This window comes from Acomys minous (genome assembly GCF_964271855.1).
Source record: "Acomys minous genome assembly, chromosome: 9".
Lineage (NCBI taxonomy): Eukaryota > Metazoa > Chordata > Mammalia > Rodentia > Muridae > Acomys > Acomys minous.
In genome coordinates, this window is record NC_140490.1 from 25,950,693 (window position 1) to 25,973,871 (window position 23,179).

Genomic DNA, 23,179 nt, shown 5'->3' on the forward strand with positions numbered 1-23,179 from the left:
CAGTTTCTGTTTTATTTCACTGTGGAGCACATTCTATACTGTACAAAGTAACGGCAGGTTAACTGCACTAAGAGCTGGCCAGTTAGGGCATGGACTGGTGCCATTCTAGGGGAGATGACATTGGAACACACCTTCTTCTGGCCCCCCGGGGTGCCCACAACCATGTCTACACACCATACATACATAAGTAAAAAATTCTAAAAGCAAAAACAGCCCGCTGCAAATAACATTTTACAGATAGCGTATACATTCATAAATATTTTTATATATTTATTTTATGATGTGTATGTTTGTCTTACCTGCACACCAGAAAAGGGCACCCTGTGGTACTGTAGTTACAGATGGTTGTGAACTGCCATGTGGGTACTAGGGTTTGAATTTAGAGCCTCTGGAAGAACAGCCAGTAATCTCTGCAGCGCCACCCACCCCCCTTTGGATTTTTTGTTTGTTTTTGAGGCAGGATCTCACTTTGTAGTTTTGGCCACCCTGGAATTCACTACAAAGACCAAGGCTGATTTCAAACTCAGAGATTTGCTTCCCAGATGCTGGGATTAAAGACATACCACCATGCTTATATGTTTTTAGTAATAGTTTTACTGACATTTCTTCATGTAACAGATCTGATTTTGTGCCTGTAGTATCTAGAAACTTCAATAATTGAATGCATGCTACCAGAACTTTGTGTCCCTTCCTGTGAGCAGAAATACAGTGTTCTCAGTATCCTAGCATAACGGCTACATGGAAGCAAATGCTTTGTAAGGCACGTGTGGCAGTGAGTCACAGGACCAGTGCCCCATCACCCCTGTGTTCTGGTTGCTGGAGGCCCTGGGTGTCCCTGTCCCTAAAGGCAGCTGGAGTCCAACAGTGGAAAAGAATCTAATGGTTGGCCTTCTGCCTCTTCAAAGTAGGAACAAGTGAGACTGGAGGAATGGACATGACCCATCTGGACTAGGGACTCCAGGGACGAGGCCTAGACAGCTTGCTAGAATGCCTACTAATCCTACCATGGTCACTTAGGACAGGGAAGGATCTAGCTGCACAGTGGGAACCTCAGTTCTCCAGTGATATGCATACTGCGTGTGTACAGTATGAACAGCACTCTGGGATTACAGTAGCTTGGCCTGGTTTATGTAGTGCTGGGGATGAAGCTCAGCCCCATATATACGCTAGACAAGCACAAAACCAACTGAGCTCTAGCCACAGTTGTAAAGCCTCTGCCCTACAGGAGGTGAGACTCCTGTGGGAAGGCGTAGCAGTGGAGTTAGCGACACAGCCATTCTGCTGTTACTGTCTTGGTTTTTTGAGACAGGGTTCCTCTGTGTAGGCATGGCTGTCCTAGACTCACTTTGTCATATCGATCCGCTTGCCTCTGCCTCCCGAGTTCCAAGATTAAAGGGGTGCGCCACCTGGCAATACAATCATTTTTATGTTTATTTGGAACTTCAGGTACTAAGTGTTCAGTTGTGGGCTATAGAAAATGACAGCAGGAAATGCGATTGCATTGATATGAATTAACATTACCTGAAGCTCTTCCAGAGGAGTGGAGTTTAATTCCCACCACTCATATTGGTGGCTCACAGCACTCCAGCTCTTACGTGATCTGATGCCACTTCTGGCTTCTGCAGACACACGTGCACATGTGGCATTAGCATACACACGCACACTCACATGCACAAATACAAATAATAAAAAGATTTTTTGGGGGTGGTGCTTTGTTTTGGAACAGGGTCTCATGAAGCTGAGCTGTGTACCAAGAACAGCCTTTAGCTGATTCTCCTGTCTCTACTGCTCAAGTGCTGGGATCACAGGAGTGTCACAGTTTGCCAGGCAGGACCAGTTTCTTCTTATTTTTTCCTTTCCTCTCTAAGCTATTAAAAAACTAAGGAAAGGACCATGGTGAAATTTTTTTCACTTACATAGTATAGAAAGGTGTGTCTCAGTTCACATTTCTAAGGGGGCAAAAAGTAAAAGGGAAACATAAATGTTTACTCAGAAACAACCCCAGTAATAACACAAACAAAGCACATAGAGTTGTGAACTTGGCGCTTGACTATGAAAGAAATAGGAAGTGATCTGTGTGTACATAATCCTGGAAGTTGCTTTATACAGAATGCATAAGGAGCAGCAGAACACCTGATTTGTCATATTCTAGACAACTCTGAGACTTGAAAGTTACTTTAGCTTCAGAGTCTGTTGTGGGGATTTAAATAGAACAAAACAAGTAGTTGCATAGGCTGGTGCATACTTCTATCACAGTACTCGGGAGGCGAAGCAGGCAGACCCCGGAGTCCTAGGACAGCCAGGGCTGAGTAGAGAGACCCTGTTTCAAAACAGACGAACCAGCAAACAAAAAAATAGAATAAAACTTAGTTGCTGATACCATCGAACCTTAAGTATGTCAGTGTAGTTGTCATTCTCTCTTACAGAAGATGCTTTCAGCAGCTCAGTGGCTCACCAGGTCCCTGGGCTCTGAAGTGGAGATGCGTACACATGTGGCCTCTGCCCTTACCGTGTGCTCTATCTCATGCTCTCTTTTTGCTTCTGAGTTGTAAGCCTCACTTGCAGTTGCTATGTTCAGTTTTACTCATACACAGAGCAGTATGTAAATTTCAGAACCACTGAAGGCTTTTCATCAAAATGGCCATATCCTTCTGGTATTCTCTGATGTAGGTTTAGTTGTCACAGCGGTTTTCTATTTTTAAACAGGGTCTCACCATGTAGCTCTGATTGGCTTGTAGTTCACTACATAGACCAAGCTGACTTTGAATTCACAGTTCTGACTCTACATCCTGAGTGCTAGGGTTAAAGATAAGCACCACGATGCCCAGTGGTCAATCTTTTACTTAAAAGCCTAGAGTTTGGGGCTGGTGAGATGGCTCAGCGGGCCAAGGCAGTTTGTTGTTTAGCCTGACAACCTGAGTAAAAAGGCGGATCACTGTGAGTTTAAGGCCAGCCTGGTCTACAAACTGAGTCTAGGACAGCCAAGGCCACACAGAGAGACCCTGTCTTGAAAAACAAAAAACAAAAAACAAAAAACAAAAAAAAAAAAGGAAGTACTTTGGAAATTTTTCTTTAACTATACCAGCTGTGATGTGCATAGCTTTCTAGGTGCCAGGCAGTGTGCCTTTGCTACTGTGTAAAACCCAGCCAGGATATAGTCCAGCAGCTCTCAACCTATGGGTTGTGACCCCTTTGGGGTTCACATATCAGATATCCTGCATATCAGATATATTTATATTATGATTCATCACAGTAGCACAGTTACAGTTATGAGGTAACAATGGAATAATTTCACAGTGAGCATCCCACACCATGAAGAGCTGTAGTAAAGGGCCACAGCATTAGGAAGTTTGAGAACCACTGATCTAATCCTTTTTCAAGATTTATGTTTCCAAGGAGAGTACACTTCAAACATGAGTTTGGGGACTACAAGGCAGGGCAGGCATCTTGGAATGGAATTGTGCTGCCTGCTCTTCACCTCCTGAAAATGAGATACACACTCTGCTTTTCTCTCTTTGAGGTTGTGAGGTTTATTTTTTAAATTAAAGTGAACTTACTTAACACTGGATTTGTTTTAGGGCTTAGTGATATTCCCTGGAATGGAAAAAAATAATAACTTGTTGCTTCAGTTCCTCTATAATTGAGTGAAAAATATAAAAAATAGATAGCTAACATCTTCTTTGAGGTTTTACACAGTGAGCAAACTTGCTCCATTACTTGAAGCAGGTATGGCAGTACAGTTCTGTCAGTGCTGTGGCCTCAGCCCAGGCTGCTGCTTTATCACAACAGATCGAGGATCCTATCCCACTGGAATCATCCAGGGGAAGCTCACTAACTGCGCTGAAACAAAACCCAAAAGACAGGTAAGAGTCAAGTCACAGGCCAGAGAAGATGGCCCAGTGGGAAGTGAGTTTCCACCAAACCCTGTCTCCTGAGTTCAGTTCCTTGAACCCAAATGTTGGAATGAGAGAGCCAACTCCTGCAAGGTGTTATCTAATCTCAGCTCAGGTGTACACATGCAAAGTCAATAACTAACAATATTCTTAGAGCCACGAGCAGTGGCACCTGGCCTTAAAGTATCCTAACTCTTTTGTTTGTTTTTGGTTTTTCAAGACAGGGTTTCTCTGTGTAGCCTTGACTATCCTGGACTCGCTTTGTAGACCAGGCTGGTCTCTAACTCACAGCGATCTGCCTGTCTCTGCCTCCCGAGTGCTGTGATTAAAAGCATGCGCCACCACTGCCCAGCCTAATTTATTTAAAAGACATTCAATTTTAGAAACTTTTCTGCTTTGTTTGTTTGGTTGGTTGGTTGGTTGGTTGGTTGGTTTTTCAAGGCAGGGTTTCTCTGTGTAATAGCCCTGGCTGTCCTGGACTCACTTTGTAGACCAGGCTGGCCTCAAACTCAGGATCTACCTGCCTCTGCCTCCCCGAGTGCTGGGATTACAGGCGTCCTTTACTGGACTTAGTTTTCTTTCTTTCTTCAAAGAGTAGTTTGGAGCCTGGATCTCTACATGCTGGGCACATGCTTCTACCTCCAAATCACACCTAGCTGCACTCATGTTTAGCCCTTAGGAATCAAGCACCAAGGCAGGTGTGATGGCTGGGCCATGCCACAGACTGAGGAAAAAGGAAAGCCATAGAGTGAGAGATACAGCTGCACCAGTTTGTAGGTTAGTGTCTGAAGAACTCTTGTGACTTGATGACACTAAATTTTGTGGTGTTTGTTGTTCTATCGTTAATCTACATAAATAAAAACACTCTTTTCAAAGCAGTGGCCCGATATGTAAAGGCTTTAGGGAAAGAGGGCTAGCATCTAGTTCGCTTGAGGTTTCAGCTGTTTCTAATAACCTTGAGCAGCTGCTTTTGCTGTTTAGTTATAGGGCAGGTAAGATAAGTTTTTTGGAAAAGAATTTAGCTTTGAAAGACCATGTTACGTTGTCCCTTCCTCTCTGATAGTCCTCTCCTTTCCTTTTCCTTCTTCCTCCCATTCCCTCCCATGAACTCTTCCTTCCCTCCCCTACTTCGTACGTAAGTGGGGGATTTTTCTTTCTTTCTTTAAATAGGGCTTTCATAACAAGACTCATTGGATGAAGGTTGGAAAGGCAAGAAGTTGTAACATTAAGAGGCTTGTGAATTATATTTTGACTTCCTATTTAAAGTAGGGATACCTAACATTAATGACTACCTACCTGTGGAGTTTGAGAAATAAGCAATCAGAGTGCTATATAAATGTGTTCTCACTTTCTGTAATGTTCACAAGCTCCACCCCAGTGCATCCACTCATTGAACACCAGGACCTTCCACGCATTGTGTGCTGTGTTAGGATACATGGCAGGAAAGACTGGGGCCTGGCTAAGCTGCAGCCTCAGTCTAGGGAAGGTATAGAGATTATATATGGTTTTGTTTGTTTTGTTTTTGAGACAGGTTTTCTCTGTGTAGCCTTGGCTGTGTAGACCAGACTGGCCTCTAACTCACAGCGATCTGCCTGCCTCTGCCTCCCGAGTGCTGGGATTAAAGGCGCGCGCCACCACTGCCTGGCTATATATATTTTAAATCTCTTAACTGTTCTGTATAAACCTACATACTGTTTCAACGGAAAACAAACTTTAGTCCTTTTTCCAAAAGGTGCCAGCTTTTCTTGGAAGTTCTAAAAATGAAAAGAGGCCTAGATGTAGTGTGACTCCTTACACGTGAGAACACTTGAATCTGAAGAAGTAGGAGAGCTTCCTCTCGGCCCCCAGCAGATAGGATGGTTGGAACAGAACACACAGCTCTGCCGGCTCTCAACCCTGTCTCCACAGGCAGGCGACAGGACTGTGCCACAAGCTGTTCCTGCCAAGTTCTCTCTCTGGTTTGCTTTTCCTTCTCTCTGTTAAATGACAGGTTATTAAGTATTTCAGTCTAGTACAAAAGACCCTTTAGTCACTTTTTTAGCCTATTAGCATGCAAGTCCCTGTAGGAGAGATGACTCAGCAATTAGGAGTGCTTGCTGCTTGTGTAGAGGACCCCAAGTTCAGTTCCCACCCAGCACCCATCTGAGGCAGCTTACAGCCCCATGTAGCATTTGCATGTGTGTACACACACATATCTCAGTGTGGATACAGAGTTGAAATAATTGGCCCGAGAAATTTAAGCTGAAAGCTGGTTCTCACTTTTATTTCAAAAATATCTGAAATATCAGAGTTTTCACTTAACTCTTGTCAGAAATGATCTGTTTTCATAAGCATGACTTTCCTTAGGTTCCTTCGTAATCCACAGGGGGCCCGATGCCTTCCTCTGTCCTCCATAGACACTGGGCATGCAGGTGACATGCAGACAGAACACCAACACACCATGGATGGATGGATGGAGACAAACAGACGGATAGATGGATGAATAAATAAATTCACATTGTAACTACAGGGACATGTAGGTGGCATACAGATAAAATGCCAGAGTACTGTGCATAGGTACGTACATACACACACGTACACACACGTACACACACACACATTGTATCAGTTAAAACTTGTAAAAAAGTAGACTGGTTTGCCTTTTTTGTCATTTGGTTTTGCTTTGTTTTTGGACATTGTCTGATGCAGCCAAGGCTAGCCTCAGACTTGCTGTGTGGCAGGACGTCTGGTCCTCTGACCTCCTTCTCTTATTTATTTCTATGTATTTACTTATTTTAAGACAGGGTCTCCCTCTGTAGCCCAGACTGGCCTGGAACTCAAAGCAATCTTCCTGCCTCTGGAGTGCTGGCATTGCAGGCCCGTCTATCATTATTATCAACTGAATAGTTGATAAGAAGCAGTAGGTACTAGACCTTTCCCAGTGCTTACAGCTGACATGCCAGCATGTGCACGCATATACAAGGATCTGGTGGTCCATATGAGATGTGTACATTGGGCCCCAATCTAAACGCCCCCCCCCCAGGCTTGAGCTTACAACTACTCCACTTCCCTTTGACTCGTCCTCTAAAGCAGGGCTCTTACATTCTTTTCACTTACACAACTCCTTTCTCCAAGATTTCTTTTTATAGAGCTATGAGATATGTATATATAGGTATATAAGATAGATATAAAAAACAAATATTTACTGAAAATAAAATATAAATTTATTTTAAAGCAGTTTTTTTAATATACATATAATTTTACCACTTCCTGACGAGAAAGCAGACATATATACTAATGAGACGGGTTTGCTGGTGTCTTTTAGTTTTTGGTTTTTTTTTAATTTATTCAGATTACATCTCAATTGTTATCCTATCCCTTGTATCCTCCCGTTCCTTCCTCCCTCCTGCCTTCACGCTATTCCCCTCCCCTTTGTCTGTGCTGGTTTCTTTTTTGATGAAGAATTATTTCTTCACTGAGTGTTAGATACTGGAAGACATAGAGCATAGACTGATACTTCAATTTCATAGTCATCATTGGAAATGCCTCTTATAATTATGTAATTCGAAGTGGCAGAAGATATTTAAGACCATTTCAGAAATTGTCAGAGATTCTTTCCTGATCCCAAGCTAATGTTCATTAACCAGTTTTTATTTTTTAGGAAACTCAATAGCAGTTTTTAAAATCAGACCTTGTAAAAAGAGAACTTAGAAAGTTGGGGCACAGGGAGGTGAAAGTGAATCTTGGAGGAATGGGGCGAATATGATCAAAATACATTATGAAATTCTTGAAGAATTAATATTTTAAAAACTCACATTTTAACCCAGCACATTCAGAGATGTACTAATTTGATACTTACTTGCTAAGGAATGGTGGGAAGATATTAAAAGTCTCTTTTTCCCTAACTGAAGTATGGTTTCTATTAAAGCACAGACTTTTTGTGTACAATAGAAGCTGCCATCATGATATACAATAGTCTCAGGGCACTAGCCGTGGTGTCTGAGGCAGTGTTAATTGGCATTATCTGCCTGTCTTGCATGCACAGTGCAAAGTGCACACATTGTTAGCCAAGAAAGGGGTCAGTGAAGGCTGGTGATGCCTGAAATACCTTGGACTCATTATATGTTTGAGATTGAGTTAGGTTCTGGTCATTGTGTGTGTGGAAACCCTTTACTATGACCTCATATTCAGTTATGCAAACCCAAGGGTGTTGTGATGCATAACCTTTCATTTCTGCCCTTAGTTACTAGAGCCTCTTACTGCTTGTCTATGAGCAGCAAACTCTAGCGTCTTACCAGTTTTGGAGTGTTTGAATTGTGCTGTAGGTGTTGAATAGAAGTGAAACTGACTCTAGTCTACTCTTACTCTTGGTCACCTCCAAACAGTCCTTGGAGTTTCTTTTTTTCTTTGTTTTTTTTTTTTTTGTTATTGTTGTTGTTTTTGTTTTTGTTTTTTTTTCCTTTTTTATTTTTCTAGACAGGGTTTCTCTGTGTAGCCTTGGCTGTCCTGGACTTACTTTGTAGACCAAGCTGGCCTCGAACTCAAAGCGATCCACCAGCCTCTGCCTCCCAAAAGCTGGGATTAAAGGCGTGCCTGGCTGGAGTTAACGTTTCTTGTACCAGATCAAGCCTAACCTTCTGCTCTCTGCTCTCTGCCCAGGCAAAGCCTGGTTGGTCCAGAAAGGAAATGCTTACTCCTTGGCCTACCTTTCATCTTCTCCCAGATGATAATGTGCTTGTAGCTGTCCATTCACTCTCATTAAGGTCTTGCGTCTTTACCTCAAGAAAGGCTCAGAGGCATTGGATTACCTGGCTCCTCACTGCAAATGCCAGCCCAGGTCTGGCAATAGGAGGTCACTGCCTCTAGAAAGGTTCTGGAGATAAAGGATCAGGTCTAGCCTTTACCAGTTAATAGCTGGATGGCTGCTAAGGCTACTTACCTGAAGGTCCCTAGTCTCTGATTCTTTAATGCAAAATGAGAGAGAATTCTCTCCAAAGTGGTATTTTAAAAACCTGCTGTGGCTTTGCTTTATCTAACACCTTGCTTTATCTAAAGGCCCTCCATGATTTGGCCTCAGCTGTCCACCCAGCAGTCAGACTTCCTTAGTGTGTGGGCACCATTTGCCTTAAAGTGAAGGGGTCACTGATGGAGCAACCTGAGGACAGAGGCTTGTGCTCAGAGCTGGCTGGAGATGAACATTCTGTCCCCTGTTCAGGTTTCTGGGGCCTGGGGACTAGTGCCGCAGCAGCTGCTGCTCCAGTGCCGGCAGCCACACCTTATGACAGATGTCTTGCCAATAGAGTCTTGAGTGCTCTAATTTTATCACTTTAGCAATGTCTTGCCTGGTAGGCCTCCTGTGTCCTCTAGTGGCCATTATCACTAACAAAACCTTAAAGTAGCACACGTTAATGGTGCCTGTAGTTAACTGTACTAGGAGAGGTATTCAGGAGAGAAACTGCAGCATAGTGGCCATCGTATGAGGACGGGCCTTACCTCACCATGCCTGTATGGTGCATTAGGTCTGTTTGTAAGCCTTAGACTTGTGAGCCCTGGGTCTTTAAAGAACAACCCAACCAAGGGGCTAAATAAACTCATGCAGTATTCATTTTGTTTCCTTGTATTTACTTACCCCTTATAAGCCATAAACTCATTCAAAGGAGTTGTAGGGTGTATGTTCAAGGGCCTGATGTCACGTGTCTTCCACAGTCACTTTCCACCCTTTATTTTTTGAGACAGAGACTGAACCTGAATCTTGTCATTTTAGCTAATTGGCCAGCATGCCTTTGGAGAGTTATCTGTCTCTGCCCCACACTGCTGGGATTTTTGTGTGTAGCGCCATGTCTGGCTCCGTGGACGCTGGCCTTCAGAGCTCATCTGCATACATGGGCAACACTAGTCACCAAGAATGGGTTGTCCTGTCCTGTGTGAGATGGCCTCCCCTCTCTCTTTGTAACTCAGGCTGCCTTCTACCTTGCAGTGCTTTCCCTGGGATACAGGAGCGCACCACTGCTTCTGCTCAAGGGTTTCCTCATCACTCTTTGACTGGCGTATCTCTGTTTGTCCTTTATGGCACATTTTTCCTGTTTTTTTCTTGAAACTTCTTTTGGAGCTTCAGTGGGTTTGTTTGTTTTTTGTTTTGTTTTGTTCTGTTTATAGGAGATGGAGATCTCAGCTGACTATCCCTGGAGTTTTTCAAATCTGTTTGCTTTTCCTTTTAATGTCCAGGAGGGGGAAAAAATCTTTTTGTCTTGAAATTTCTGTACAATTTTGGTTTCCTGTTGCTGGCCGTCTTCTAGCTTTGGTCATTGAAGGACACTGTAGGGCGGCACTGTGCTCCCTGGCTGTGAGATGCAGATGCAGTGCCTGTACTGAGAGCTTCCTCTAGTTTGCTCATACTTCCCAAAAGAGACTGCCTGGGAGAGAGCTGAGCAGAGGAAGGACATTGGGGGTCTTACTGTCCGGCTTGTTTAAGCTCCTGTTCAGCAGGCACCTCTGCCCTCATCCATATTAATGACCCTGCTGTAGAGTCCCTCCTGGGTCCCCCCTCTAGAAAATCCAGCCAGTTCGAGCAAACTTTCTGTTGCTACCTAACAGCTTATTGCAAATGTAGCAATTCAGAGCAATTGCACATTTAGTACCTTGGGTCAGTTTAACTCAGTCTCCTGCTCAGGGTCTCTTAAGCCTGCAGTCCTCTTCAGTATCAATCCCAGGCTCACCCAGTCAACCAGCCGAATCTGGTTCCTTGCAACTATAAGACTGAGGCTCTGAGCTTACAGCAACCACTTGTAATTCTCTGGTCTCTGTGCAGAGTTTGTATCATAGCAAAATTAGCAGGTGACTGTGCTGTCGTCAGAAAAGGCAAAGTCTGGTGCAAGTTAAGCACAGCCTGGTCTCTGTGGTGTGCTTTTGGCTAGAAGGAAGTTCAAGCAGCCCACCTTAGACTTCCACTCGCCACAGAGACTTCCCTCTACCGCTCAAAGCCAGGTCTCCCTTGAGCCAAGCGTTCTCCTGCAGCACTCCCGGCCTCCAGACACTCCACAGTCCCTAAGGAGGCTACGCTAGCTGCACAGACGGGAGCCTAACTAGGTTCTTAACTCTTTGCCACCGCCTGCTTGCTACCTTCTAACCCTGTCGCTCTTGTCCTGCCCAGTCTCCTCTTTGGTGATCTATGCCTTTTAAAAGCCCCTCCTGCAATGCTGCTGGACATTGGAGGAGTAAAAGTTGATGTGCATATATTCATTATACCATCTTTATTTTACCTGTTCCTTTTAAAGAGGAAAAACTTCTCCCCACGCTTCTTCATTTTCATACGCCTTTACTCTTTAGCATGCATTTGGGCCCCTATCCCCACCTCAAAGCCAACTCCTCACCCTGGGCTGAGAGGAACTTTGTCTCCTTTCCTTCTAACTTTTTTTTTTCTCTTTACTTTTCTTTTTGGCCTTTTCTATGAACTTGGGTGGAATACTTAACTACCTAAGCCATTAGTTCCCGAGAAGAACTTCATGTAATATTGGAAATTCAGAGCCAAACTTGGTGACACATGCGTTTAATCCCAGCACTCAGGAGACAGAGGCAGATGGCTCTCTATGAGTCCAAGGCCAGCACAGTCTAAATAGCAAGTTCCAGGCCTGCCACATATACATAATAAGACCTTTCTCAGAAATAAAATAAAATTGGAAATTCATAGACTAAGGCATTTTGGTTAGCCATGACCCTGCTTTGTAATTTTTAGTATTAATATTAAATGGCTGTCATTTTAAGAAGTAAATGTTAATGTGGGCACCAGGCGGTTTTTCACACTAGGGCCTCCAGGAGGTGCTGTAGTACATAGCTTTGTTTTACTGCTCTGCTAGCTCACTGTGCGGACAGCAGGATGGGGTCACTAAATAAAGCCAGAGAGTTGTTAGAAGCAGCAGCCAGACTCAAGCCCAGCCCTGACATTTATGGGCATTTCCTCACTCCTTCAGTCTCTTGGCCTGCCTCTCTTTCCAGGCCATCAACGCCAAGAGAGACAGCAGCTGGCATTTCACATACAGTAAATATTTCTGTGTTTGTGGGTTCAGCCGTGGAATGGAGTAGGAGGGAACAAAGAGGTGCAGGCCTCATCTTCCCAGGGGTTACTGCAGCAGTGTGCCACATTGCATCCTCAGACAAGGATCACCTCATAGTTCAGATTAGGTCATGCCATTGGCTGTCAGACTTTGCAGCACCCAGCCATGAGCTGAATGGAACCGAAGGGAGTGGCCTTATTCTTCGGCTGCATCTGAAACCACCTGACTTGTGCAGGGGAAAGTAGGTATTGTATGCCTGGTCTGAGCTTGGAGATGGAGGTAGAAAGAATTGTGGTGTTTTGTTTTGTTTTGTTTTTCTTGTCTTCTTTGCAACTCACACATAATATCTGAACCATTAGTTAAAGTCTCCAGCTGTTTCTGATTTTTGTGAAGATGATATTCTTCACTTTCAGATTATCGTAGTATTATAGAAACTTCTCTCCTCCACACAAAGTTCTTTATGCAACATGGTTATTTTCAACTATTGCATTTCTACAAATAAAATTAATTTAACTGCTGTGTGTGTGTCTTCGCATCTTCGTAGAGTGCCACTCCCCCACAGTGTGTGTGTGTGTGTGTGTGTGTGTGTGTGTGTGTGTGTGTGTGTGTGTGTGTCTTCGTGGTTTCGCAGATCACTCTCCACATCATATATAAAGACAGAATCTCTTTCTCTTGAACCCAGAGCTCTCCAGCTGAACCTGTGTGGCTTACTAGCTTGCTTTAGGGTTCCCGCCTCCAGCTCATAAACAATGGGCTTTTACATGGGTGGTAGGGCTCTGAGCTCCAGCGCTCAGGCTTGCATGGCAAGTGCTTTACTCACTGAGCTATCTCTATAGTCTGAATTAATTTTTATTTAAGAAACGTTAGTGACCATTTATCAGATCACAAAATAATGCTTTGGTTAATCCTAACATGAAATGGCTTAAGCAGGGTAGGAAAAGCAGACCCAAATGTGATTGACAATATTAGAGGTGAGCCCCAAAGCCCAGTAACCACTGGAATCTTGCTGGGTGTGGACACTGTAGGCAAAAAGCTAGGATTGGTGAGCCTGAAATGACTGCCTGGCTTTACAAAAACATAACTTAAAAAAAAAAAAGCTAGCTGGTAGAATTAATGATAATTTAACATTTTTCCAGGGGCCAGTGATGTGCCTCAGTGTTCATGTCTCTGACACACACAGGCACAGGCATGCATAAATTTTTCTCTGTATAATTCTACAGGGTCTTAGTTTTTAAATATATTCTGTTTTTAATACTTAAACAGAAGCACCAGCGATTTGCACCACCATCCATACCTTCCCCTTCCCCCTAGGTCACCCTTGGCTCCTGCCCCAGGAGCAGAGTCCTACCTACAAGCCTGTGCCATTTAATGTATATCCTATAAGACGGGCAACTCCATCTGAAACACTAGCCTCCAGCCACCCCCTCAGGGTCCTTGCTTGTTCCCATCCATTGATCACAGCCCTGACCCTTACCTCTTGCAGCAATATGCAGCCTGGTGAGTGTGCCACCCTCCCTTCCACATTCCCTCATGAGTCTCTAGATAGAGCCAAGCTCTGCAGATCAGCCCCATCCACACACCACCAACCTCCAGGCTTAGACCAGCATGTGCATCCTATGCACCAGCAAGCGTGCTGTGTCCACCTGACTGTCCCATCCATACCATATCAACCTGCAGACCCAATATGTTTTGCATATCTTGTGCTCTTGGTCAGCCTGCTATGTTCATATCCAAAAAAGAACTAACAAAAGGAGTACGCATGCCCAGGTTTAACTATAAATACAAACAACAAATAAAATAAATGCCTGAGCAGGGCCCAGGAAAACAAAAACAAGGCTAAAAGAAATGATTAAGACAATCCAGGATTTGAAAATCAAATTCAACAAGAAGGTAGAATGCCCTTTGTGCACAACATACAACCTTTCCACTTAATAACATCAAGCCCTGCGCATCTTGTGCCAGAGTCTCACAGTCAAACAACAGTTTGACTGTTATTCCCCAGCACCCTCCCCAGTGCCCAAATATAATCTCAAACTCCAGACCCTGTGAGCCCTGCTTATTGACTTTATGGGTTTTTCAAGACAGGGTTTCTCTGTGTAGCCTTGGCTGTCCTAGACTTGCTTTGTAGACCAGGCTAGCCTTGAACTTGCAGCGATTGGCCTGCCTCTGCCTCCCAAGTGTTGGGATTAAAGGGGCGCACCACCACGCCCGGTCAATGTGTATTGGTATATTGCCTGAATGTATGTCTGTATGAGGGCGTCAGATATTGGAGTTACAGACAGTTGGGAACTGCCATGGTTGGTACTGGAAATTGAACCCAGGTCCTCTGGAAGAGTAGTCAGTGCTCTTAACTGGTGAGCCATCTCTGTAGTCCCCCAGAAACATAGCTTTTAACCTCATAAGTGGATGTCCTTGGTTGGTTGGTTGGTTTTTACACACAGACCTATGTCTTTCTAAGCATTATAAAGATTATTGTGAATGCAAAAAAAGTTGAAATTTTGACAAGAAGAATTAGCTGTCATCCTGATGTCAAATTTCTGTTATCTCTGGGTGGTCCACAAAAAACAAGAACTGATATTCATTCCATAATGTAAGACTGAATGGGAAATATACAAATGTTGACGTGAAGACAGCTAGAGAGTTTTTGGAAACTAGACAAGCAGGCGGTAAAAGAAAAATATTTGCTAAAACAAAACTTCAATGTGGATGAAACCTTCCTATTCAGGGAATGGCAGACAAACTACAGTATGTAGTATGCAATACCATGTAGGGTTGTGTAAGTACAAACTATTGTTTTCATATAAGGGGATGTCCTTGTTTTATAAATGGCTATAACACTTTTGATGATAGGTAGGTAGAGTTCGGTAGAGGTCAAAAGGATTCAATGTTAAGAAAATAAACTCTTGAAGGCTGGGTGTAGTGACACCCAGCATTCGGGTGGCAGCATTAATCCCAGCATTCAGGAGGCAGAGTCAGGAAGATTGCTGTGAGTTTGAGGCCAGCCTGGTCTACAAAGTGAGTCTAGGACCGCCAAGGCTACACAGATAAACCCTGTCTCGAAAAACAAGCAACAAACAAACAAAAAAGGAAAATAAACTCTTGAAAATCATGTCTTTTTCTGAAAATATTAGGGTACTATTCTGCCTTTGTTTTTATCTTGGTTCTTGAAATATTGGACCATAACAAACTAATAAATTCTGGAGGACTGAATTAATTTGCTTTTATTTCATCTTCAATTTTGTCTAGTAGTTTTATCTAGTGAATTGAGCATTGATTGACAATTTGGCTCACTTGGTGTTTGTGTATTTGGGCAGAGAAGAGCGCCCTCTTTTGATACATGGTCTCCTCTGTCTTTCAGAGTCCCTGCTGTTGCTGTTTGTTTGGGGGTTTTGTTTATTTTAAGCTGATTTGGAGAAAGCCTGCCTTTGATTTATCTTGTAGCATTTGAGGAGGATGTCAGCTCCCTGATAGTATAACAGGAGGAAACAGAAATAGCACAAGAACGGAGGAGAACTCTCAATGGAAATGTAGGGAGGAACTTTCACTTTTCAGGTCCCAAGTCTTCCTTTTAATGTGACCACTGAGCCACAGGAGACTTTTGAAGGAAGCTTTAGCCGTGTTAGGTTTTAGGGGCCACAGGCTTGACATGCTTGCTACTGCCATACCTAGTGACTCGAGTTCAGTCCCTCCAGCCCAGGTAGTGGAGGGAGAGCCAACATATGCAGAGAGAGAAGTAAAGGTAATTTGCAAAAGCACTTAAATTGAAAATGACAGCAGCTATAAACACCTTACGAATTTATAGAGTCTCCCATGGTGGCACATAGGCTGAGTTATTTCTAATATGAAAATGCTAAATACTCCAAATATTTGAATGTGGACAGGACACTGGAAGTAGAAACTCCACACTGGTCTCAAGTGACACGCAATCAAAGTACAAACACACTTAAAATAAAAATCATGGTCAGTACATAAGAGCTATATGAAACCTAAATAAACGTCAGGTTTGAGTTTGGGTCCATCCCCATTTACACACACACATTCTCATTCTCTCTCTCTCTCTCTCTCTCTCTCTCTCTCTCTCTCTCTCTCTCTCTCTCTCTCTCTCTCATTGATCTCAATTGATTTGATTGATAAATCCTCCCAGTCCTGAAATCTATGTTTGGGCCTAGGCATTTCAGATAAGTCAGTGGGTTGCCACTGGGTCTCAGCTCAGATCCTAGTTGCTTGCTCTCTGGGAACAACACAGTTGAGGTGCTGATGGGTAGCCCCTGGCCTGCTGAGCATTAACACTGGCTCTGCAGCCACAGCACGCTCACCCAGACCAACCGCAGGTGCTTGCTTTCCTTCAGCACTTTTTGAGTAGACATCTGACCCCATTTCTCTACCTAACCTCATCTTCCACGTACAGCCACTATTGAGAGTTTGGCTGCAGCGTGTGTCTTACACGGATGAGGTTGTGTGCGGCTATGGAACCTTTATTTGGTTTGGTTTGGTTTTTAAAATTAATACTTTGTGTACTCTCCCTGGTTACTGTGCTCACCTCATTTCATTTACAAGCCACATTTTTACACATCCATGCTGCATATGGTTGTCTCCTGTCCGTAGTTTAGCTTAGGGAGATGATCAGTGAAGTGCTTGGCTGTACTGCTCTACTAAAAAGTTTTGCCATTTTAATATAGAAACCGTTACAGGACTAGCTAAGACTGAGAGTTTATTAGCCGTATGGGCCTCTGCTTCTGAGAAATGCCCGTGCATTTTTCCATTGTTACTAAGTTTTAAGAGTTAGAGGTTGTTAATGTTATGCATTGCAAATAGTTTTTTTTTTTTTTTGTCTTTTTTAGTTTGGTTTCTATTGCTGTGATTAAACCCATGGCTGAAAGCAACTTGGGAAGAAAAAGTTTATTTCGATTTATAGAGTTACCATCCATCCTTGAGGAAAGCCAAGGAAGGAGCTTGTAGCAGAAACCATGGAGGAACACTGTCTATTGGCACCCCTCTTCACACCGCTCAGGCCAGCCTGCCCAGGGGTGTACCACCCACAGTCGGCTGGGCCCTCCTGCATAAACCAGTCAAGAAAATGCCCCCTCCCCCACATGCTTACAGTTGAGGTGATTCTTCAGCTGAGTTCCCAGTTCCTGGACTTGTTAGCTGACAACTGTTGCCAACTATGACATTTCTCTTCCACCATTTTTTCCTACACTCTGTGTTCAGTGTCCTTCTGTGTAGCTGTCACATCAGTGCCGAATCCATTTCAACCATTTTGGTTGAAAGAGTTACCAGCTATTTCCTGCTATATACCAGAACACTTGCGCAGCCACTGATTAGTACTGTAACCTTCCTCAGAGCTGACGTCTGACTGACCGTGTTCACTTGGACTCTGATAACAGGGCTGGCTAGGCTCCCTGAGCTTCTGCACTCGCCTGCCTGGGCTGGGAAGGAAGTAGCTGCAGCTGGCAGGGCATGCTCTCTAGGTGATCCCCTTTCTCCGGGTGACCTCTGCAATGAGTAAGCCTGAGTGTGGCCAGCTCCTGGAGGAGAGTGAGTTTCTAAGACACAGGAAAAGAGGCAGTGCCCATGCAGCAGAGGAAAAGTCTCTCTTTTAGTAGATGCGTTCTTTATACTTAGGTTATGAGTATTTGCCTGCATGTGTATGTATGTACCACATGTGAAGGCCTGGGATCCATGAAGCTGGAGTTACAGGCAGTTCTCATTTTGACTTGCCTGAATTGATACATTGAAAATTGTCTTTCATTTTACTCTGGGCATTCATTGATATGCAGTGTCTTGTTATTATAGAGGGAGTTGACAATTGACAATCTTTTCTATTAGTATTAGCATTCGTTGTACCAGTTTTCCTCATGGAATGTTACCGTTAGGTTTGTGTCTCTGTGCTAATAAAGGGATGGAGCCTGCGTCCTTCGCAAGAGCAGCAAGTGCTCTTAGGCATTGAGCCATCGCTCCAGCCCGTATATTTCTTTTTAAGGAAAGAAAAGGATTCAGTTTGGCTGGGAAGTCATACTTCATAGTGTAAATCTCACCAGCTATGTTAAAAAGAAGCTGGAGAGTTTTCAAAGAATGCCGTTGTTACAGGGGACCCTTGGGGCGAGCAATCTGGGCACAGCAGCTCTAGGACATGAAGGCTGTTGTCTAGGTTGATGACAGTCTCTGCTGTAGGTCAAGATGAGAGTGGATTCTCCCAGACCAGACTGTAAAACTGCCCAATTAGATTTCTTCTAGGTCTTAGTATCTGTTTGTTGTTGTCCCCCCTCAACCCCCCCCCCCCCGCCTTTTTCAGTCTCACTATGTAGCCTGGAATTTGCTATGTAGAACAGGCTCAAGCTCACAGAAATCTGATTGCCTCTGCCTCCCAGGTGCTGATATTAAACCTGTGTGCTACTACGCCGAGGAGTGAATGCAGGACCTTGAAAATGTGTCTGCCTCTGAGCTTTATCCTGAGCTTTGGCTTTCAAGATAGGACTCACTGTATAGCTCAGATTGGCCTAAATTTGAGATAGAGCATCGTGCCTGCCTGTCTTCCAAGTGCAAAAATTACAGTTGTCACCACTATGGGTTTTTTTTTTTTTCCGAGACAGCCTTGGCTTTGTAGACCAGGCTGGCCTCGAACTCACAGAGGTCCACCTGCCTCTGCCTCCCAAGTGCTGGGATTAAAGGCGCGGGCCACCACCGCCTGGCGTCACCACTGTGTTTGATGCCCAGTCATTTTAGCTAATTTCACTAATGTTTAAAATAATTTACTTAGTGGGTTCTCAAATGTTTCAAGAGCCCAGTACAGGCTGACAAAACCTAGACATGGTTGCTCATGACCACACTGAGGTTCCAGGCTGCCTGGGCTGTACAGCAATATCCTGTCTCTGGCAAAAGAAACCTGAGTCTGGGGCTATGTGTCATCATGGTAGAGTGACCAAGTCCCAGCATTCAGTCTCTAGTACTACCCAAACAAATATCCCATTCCACCCTTAGACCCAGCAACGTGATTGTATGGCTAATAACGGAGTTTTTGCTGTATTCCATCATTAAATAAACATTAAAAATCTAATTTTAAACTAACAATTAATATTAACAGCATTTTAAGTGAAAATAGCTATTTTCCAAAATTAAAAAACCTTAGAGAAGTGGTGCTGTTTCCCATATTTCCGAGTTCCTTTAATGTCTAGCATAATAGAAGACAGCTGGGATTGCCTCTGCTCAACCCTCCCCAGCACAGCTGCAGCCTCTGGAAATCCCTTGGAAGTACCGAGTGCAAACAGCAGATAGCAGTTTGTATTTGTGAAGAGTCTTGACCTTATGGGGCTTCCTGAACGTGCTCATAGGAGCTCTGCTTGGGCTTTCTTTCCCTGGCCATAAGAATGCCAGCTTTCTCTGAAATCAAATCCACCCTCCAAAGAAATACGCATGAGTTCTGGATTGAGGGATGTTACACGGACTGGATCTTCATGTCCTCCAAGGAGGATGGTGTGCTCGTTGGAGGGGAAGGCAAAAAGTTCCAGGTGGTATTGTGAAATCCCCCCATAAACAGAAATTTTTATATAAATGACATTTTTAGAGCAACAGAGTGTTACAAAAACACTTAAAATTGTCACTACTACTAATAAAAATCTTACCAAACAATAAAAATCTGTTTCGGGTCACACAGTAAGTGACCAAAAAAATTACTGTATTGAGGTTCCAAAGTTTCCAGCTCCCAGCACAGCTGCAGTTGCACTGAGAGATTGGTAGCAATTGCAGCATAGGAAAGAGCTCTCAGAGGTGTTCCCGAGCCGTCCTCAGAGGGTCCCAACTTGGTAAGGGCATTTGGGATGATTTTAGTATCTTTAAAAGCTTTCCTTGTGGCAGTATTGACTTCAGGGTTCAGCACTAACCAAAAGATCCATCTGTACTGTGGGCAGAAAGTCTGAATGAGTTAGGGAGACTTAGGGCTTACTGAGTAAGAGTTCTGCTATGAAAGCAGAGGCCTGAGTTCAAATCTCCAGCACTCCTATGTATTCCTTTAATTCCGGTGTTGGAATCAGAGACAACCGATTGCAGACCTTACTGGGTAGCAAGTCTGTTATTAAAGGTATCTCAAAAAATAAGGTGCAGAGAATAGAGGAAGACACCCACCATCCACTACACACGTACACTAAAACTGTCAGAGTAAAGCTGGGCATGGTGCTGTGGAGTAGCCCAGATAGATGGTGTTTTCTTCCTACTTTGGAATACATTACAAAACTTCACGATTCTATAGCATCTGTAGGCTACAAGTCAGCCTTCTGCTGTGTAAAAGGTTACATTAAAAAATCCTTTGTGCTCTTACAGGGTGGAGGCAAGAAGGAGTTCAAGGTCAGTCTGTTCTATGAGATAGTTTCCAAAAGATGGGAGGAAAAAAAATTGTCTTGGATAGGCTGGGGAGACGCCTTAGCAGTAAGAGCCATCCCTGACTGTTCTTCTGGAGGACCTAAGGTGAAGCCCCAGTACCCACACGACAACTCACACTTTAAACTCCAGTTCTCAGGGATCTGATGCCATCTTCTGACCTCTGCAGGCACTGCATGCATGTGGTGCACAGACATACATGCAGGACAACACCCATACACATAAAAATAATAATAAAGCTTTGTTTGTTTTTTTCATGCCTTAGAGAAGGCTGGGTGCCACTCCAATGCTTAGCTACCATGAAGAGATATGACGGCCTCAGGATTTGGACCCATTTGAGATTTGTGTACTTCCTGTTGGAGTGTTGAATGTTGATATGATAGTTGTGAGGATGCCATTCTTGACTGGACACACCGGCCAGTTTCTCCATTTACTGAGGAAGATAAAACTGCACGGGCCCACTCTGTTCCAGTAAAGCTGTCCAGCTTCCCTGGACACCAGCAATGTGTGGTGTGGGAGCAAGGTCTTCTGGAGCTGGCTTGGTGTGGCCTATACGTATTTTCCAAGGAGTGGTGGCCCTGCCTCTTCCTCTCTTTTTGTACATGCTCACTAAAACAACGTCTCTCCCCTCTTAGTCTCTATACCAGACTGACAAAGTTACTACTGCCTCGGCTTCTCAAGCACCACGGGTCTAGGTGTGTGCCGCCATGTCAGGCCTCAGACAGTGGGAGCTCTCTGCTTCACGACCCTTCTGCTCCCCATACTTAGGTTACAAACCACTACTGTTGAATGAAGGGGCTGCTGAGATGTGGTTTGGCTGTTGTTTTAAATAAAAGTGTTGGTATGCCAAGTAGGTCTTATAGTGAGGGCAGTGTTCACCCTCATTGGAGGAAAGGGTCTGCCCTCTGCTACCAGCATAGCAGACCATACTGAGCTCCCCAGCAAAAGGAGACAAAATAAGAAATGGGGTTGGGAGCCTTGTATAGTGGTGCACACCTTTAGTCCCAGCAGGCAGAGGCAGGCAGACCCACATAATGATAGACTCTGCTCTAGGAGGGTGGGGAGAGAAGAAGAAATGAGTTTTAAATAATGTTTGTCAGAGAATAGAGAAAACTGTGGACTTGAGCTTTGCTGTATTGCTGTATTAAGTATTGGCAGGATTGATCTGTCTTACTGCAGAAATGAGGAGAGAGAGAGAGAGAGGCAATAAAATGATAATTTAAAGTAAAATATTAGAAAAGTTAGTTTTTATTGCCACTTAGTGCCCTCTATAGTTGACTTCTAAGTTCGAGTACATTCCAGAATCATTTAGGGATCTTGTTAAAAAGCAAGTGTTTAGGATCCAGGTAGAGGCTGTATGTGTTCTTCTAACAAAATCCCAAGGGATGGTGATGTTGCTTGCCTAGGGACCACACTATGAGTAGCACAAATCCAACAGTAATAATAGCCATGTGTATTTTTTTCTATAACAGGCACAGAGCAGTAAAATAATGGTAGCTATTAGTGTAACCAGCTAAAGCCCTTTCCTGTCCAACTTGACCTTGAGCCATGTTCTCCAAGGTTGGGCTCCCCACCCTCAGCACTCTAGAATCTGCAACTGAAGTGATTCTGTGCTGTGCTCTGTCAAGTGTACTTCAGGATGCTTCTTAGCACATCCCTGACCTCTACCTGCCAGATACTAGCAGCTCCCTCCTTCCCAGATGTAACATCCAGAAATGACTTCAACGTAAGCCAAGACTTCAGCTTAGCCTCTGGCTACCCATCAATGCCCTAAGGCTTAATTTGAAATACGGGACTGGGTGGAGTGTTATGTGTTAATGGTGTGTTTCATATAACCAGCTTGCTTGCTATCTTAAAACTTGTATAAAGAAAGTACTTCTATAAAGGAGCTAGCCAGTTGGCACTCTTGCTCCAGGGGTGGATGCTGATTCTTTGCTGGGGAGATCTGTTTTGAAACATGTTAGCTCCCTTGGATTCCAGTGCTCTTTGCTTTACTCTCACTTCCTGCTAATGTCTACCTGCCTGCTTCTAGCTCAGCTCTCAGTGTCCTCTTCCCAATCCCCACAGCCTCAATGTCTTCTTAAGCAGAGAGAATAGATAAGAAAGTCTTTAGAATTATACCTAAAATGACTGGGTGCAGTGACCTACACCAGCAGTCTCAGCTCTCAGAGGTGGAGGAAAGGTTGTAAATTGAGACTGACCTGGGCTGTATGAAACCCAACCTCAAAGATAAAGCCTGAAGAATTATACCAGAAATAGGGCTTTGTGTATCTGAAGCAAAGGTGCTGTCTCCTAATAAAAATGTAAAGTTGATAGCTAGAAGTACCGTTTTCAAAAATGAAGTGTAACCTTTACTCTGCTTCAGGGCTTCTCACTGGAAATCTGGGGTGTAATTGGTTGGCTGTTGACATAGAAAAGCTGCAGAGTGGCTGGAGGGAAGAAGTAAAGAGGACCCACAAAAACGATTTTAAAACAAAAGCCTAGATTTTTGTGGAAAATTTTTACTGGAAATTTTTAGGTCAATCCAGAGAGCACATCAGATTCTACCAGGATAGCTCTAATAGCGTGTTGTTGTTGTTGACTGTCTATTTCTAGGCTTGTAGTTTAAATGACTTGAACTCATCTGGGCTGTTTAAATGTTCTTAAGCAACATGTGTTGGGCAGAAGTTCCTGCCAGTAGCAGTTTCAGGAACTGTACTCAGCAGTATATCTTACTGAGGTGAGCATGAGACATGTACCTGGCTGGGGTCACAGGAAAAGCTGCTGGTGGGCTGAGTGGAGACGGCTGCTTGGCAGTCAACAGACATGGTTACACTGGCAGAATTGTGCTGTGGCTCACTAAGCCTGCTCCTAGTGCTGTGCACCTGGGTGAGGTAAAAAGTC

The 23,179-nt window shown here is 43.9% G+C and overlaps 2 protein-coding genes across 2 annotated transcripts in view; one reads left to right on the forward strand and one right to left on the reverse strand.

Annotated features, from left to right (window-relative positions):
• The window catches only part of UBE2E1 (ubiquitin conjugating enzyme E2 E1), a 49,867-nt gene that overhangs the window by 18,777 nt on the left and 7,911 nt on the right, over positions 1-23,179 (forward strand). The window lies entirely within an intron of this gene.
• The window catches only part of NKIRAS1 (NFKB inhibitor interacting Ras like 1), a 36,601-nt gene continuing 19,419 nt past the window's right edge, over positions 5,998-23,179 (reverse strand). The window contains exon 4 of the mRNA XM_084795049.1: positions 5,998-6,292. Within this exon, the coding sequence (XP_084651175.1) occupies positions 6,236-6,292 (57 nt within the window). The 3' untranslated portion in view covers positions 5,998-6,235. The remainder of the gene's footprint in view (positions 6,293-23,179) is intronic.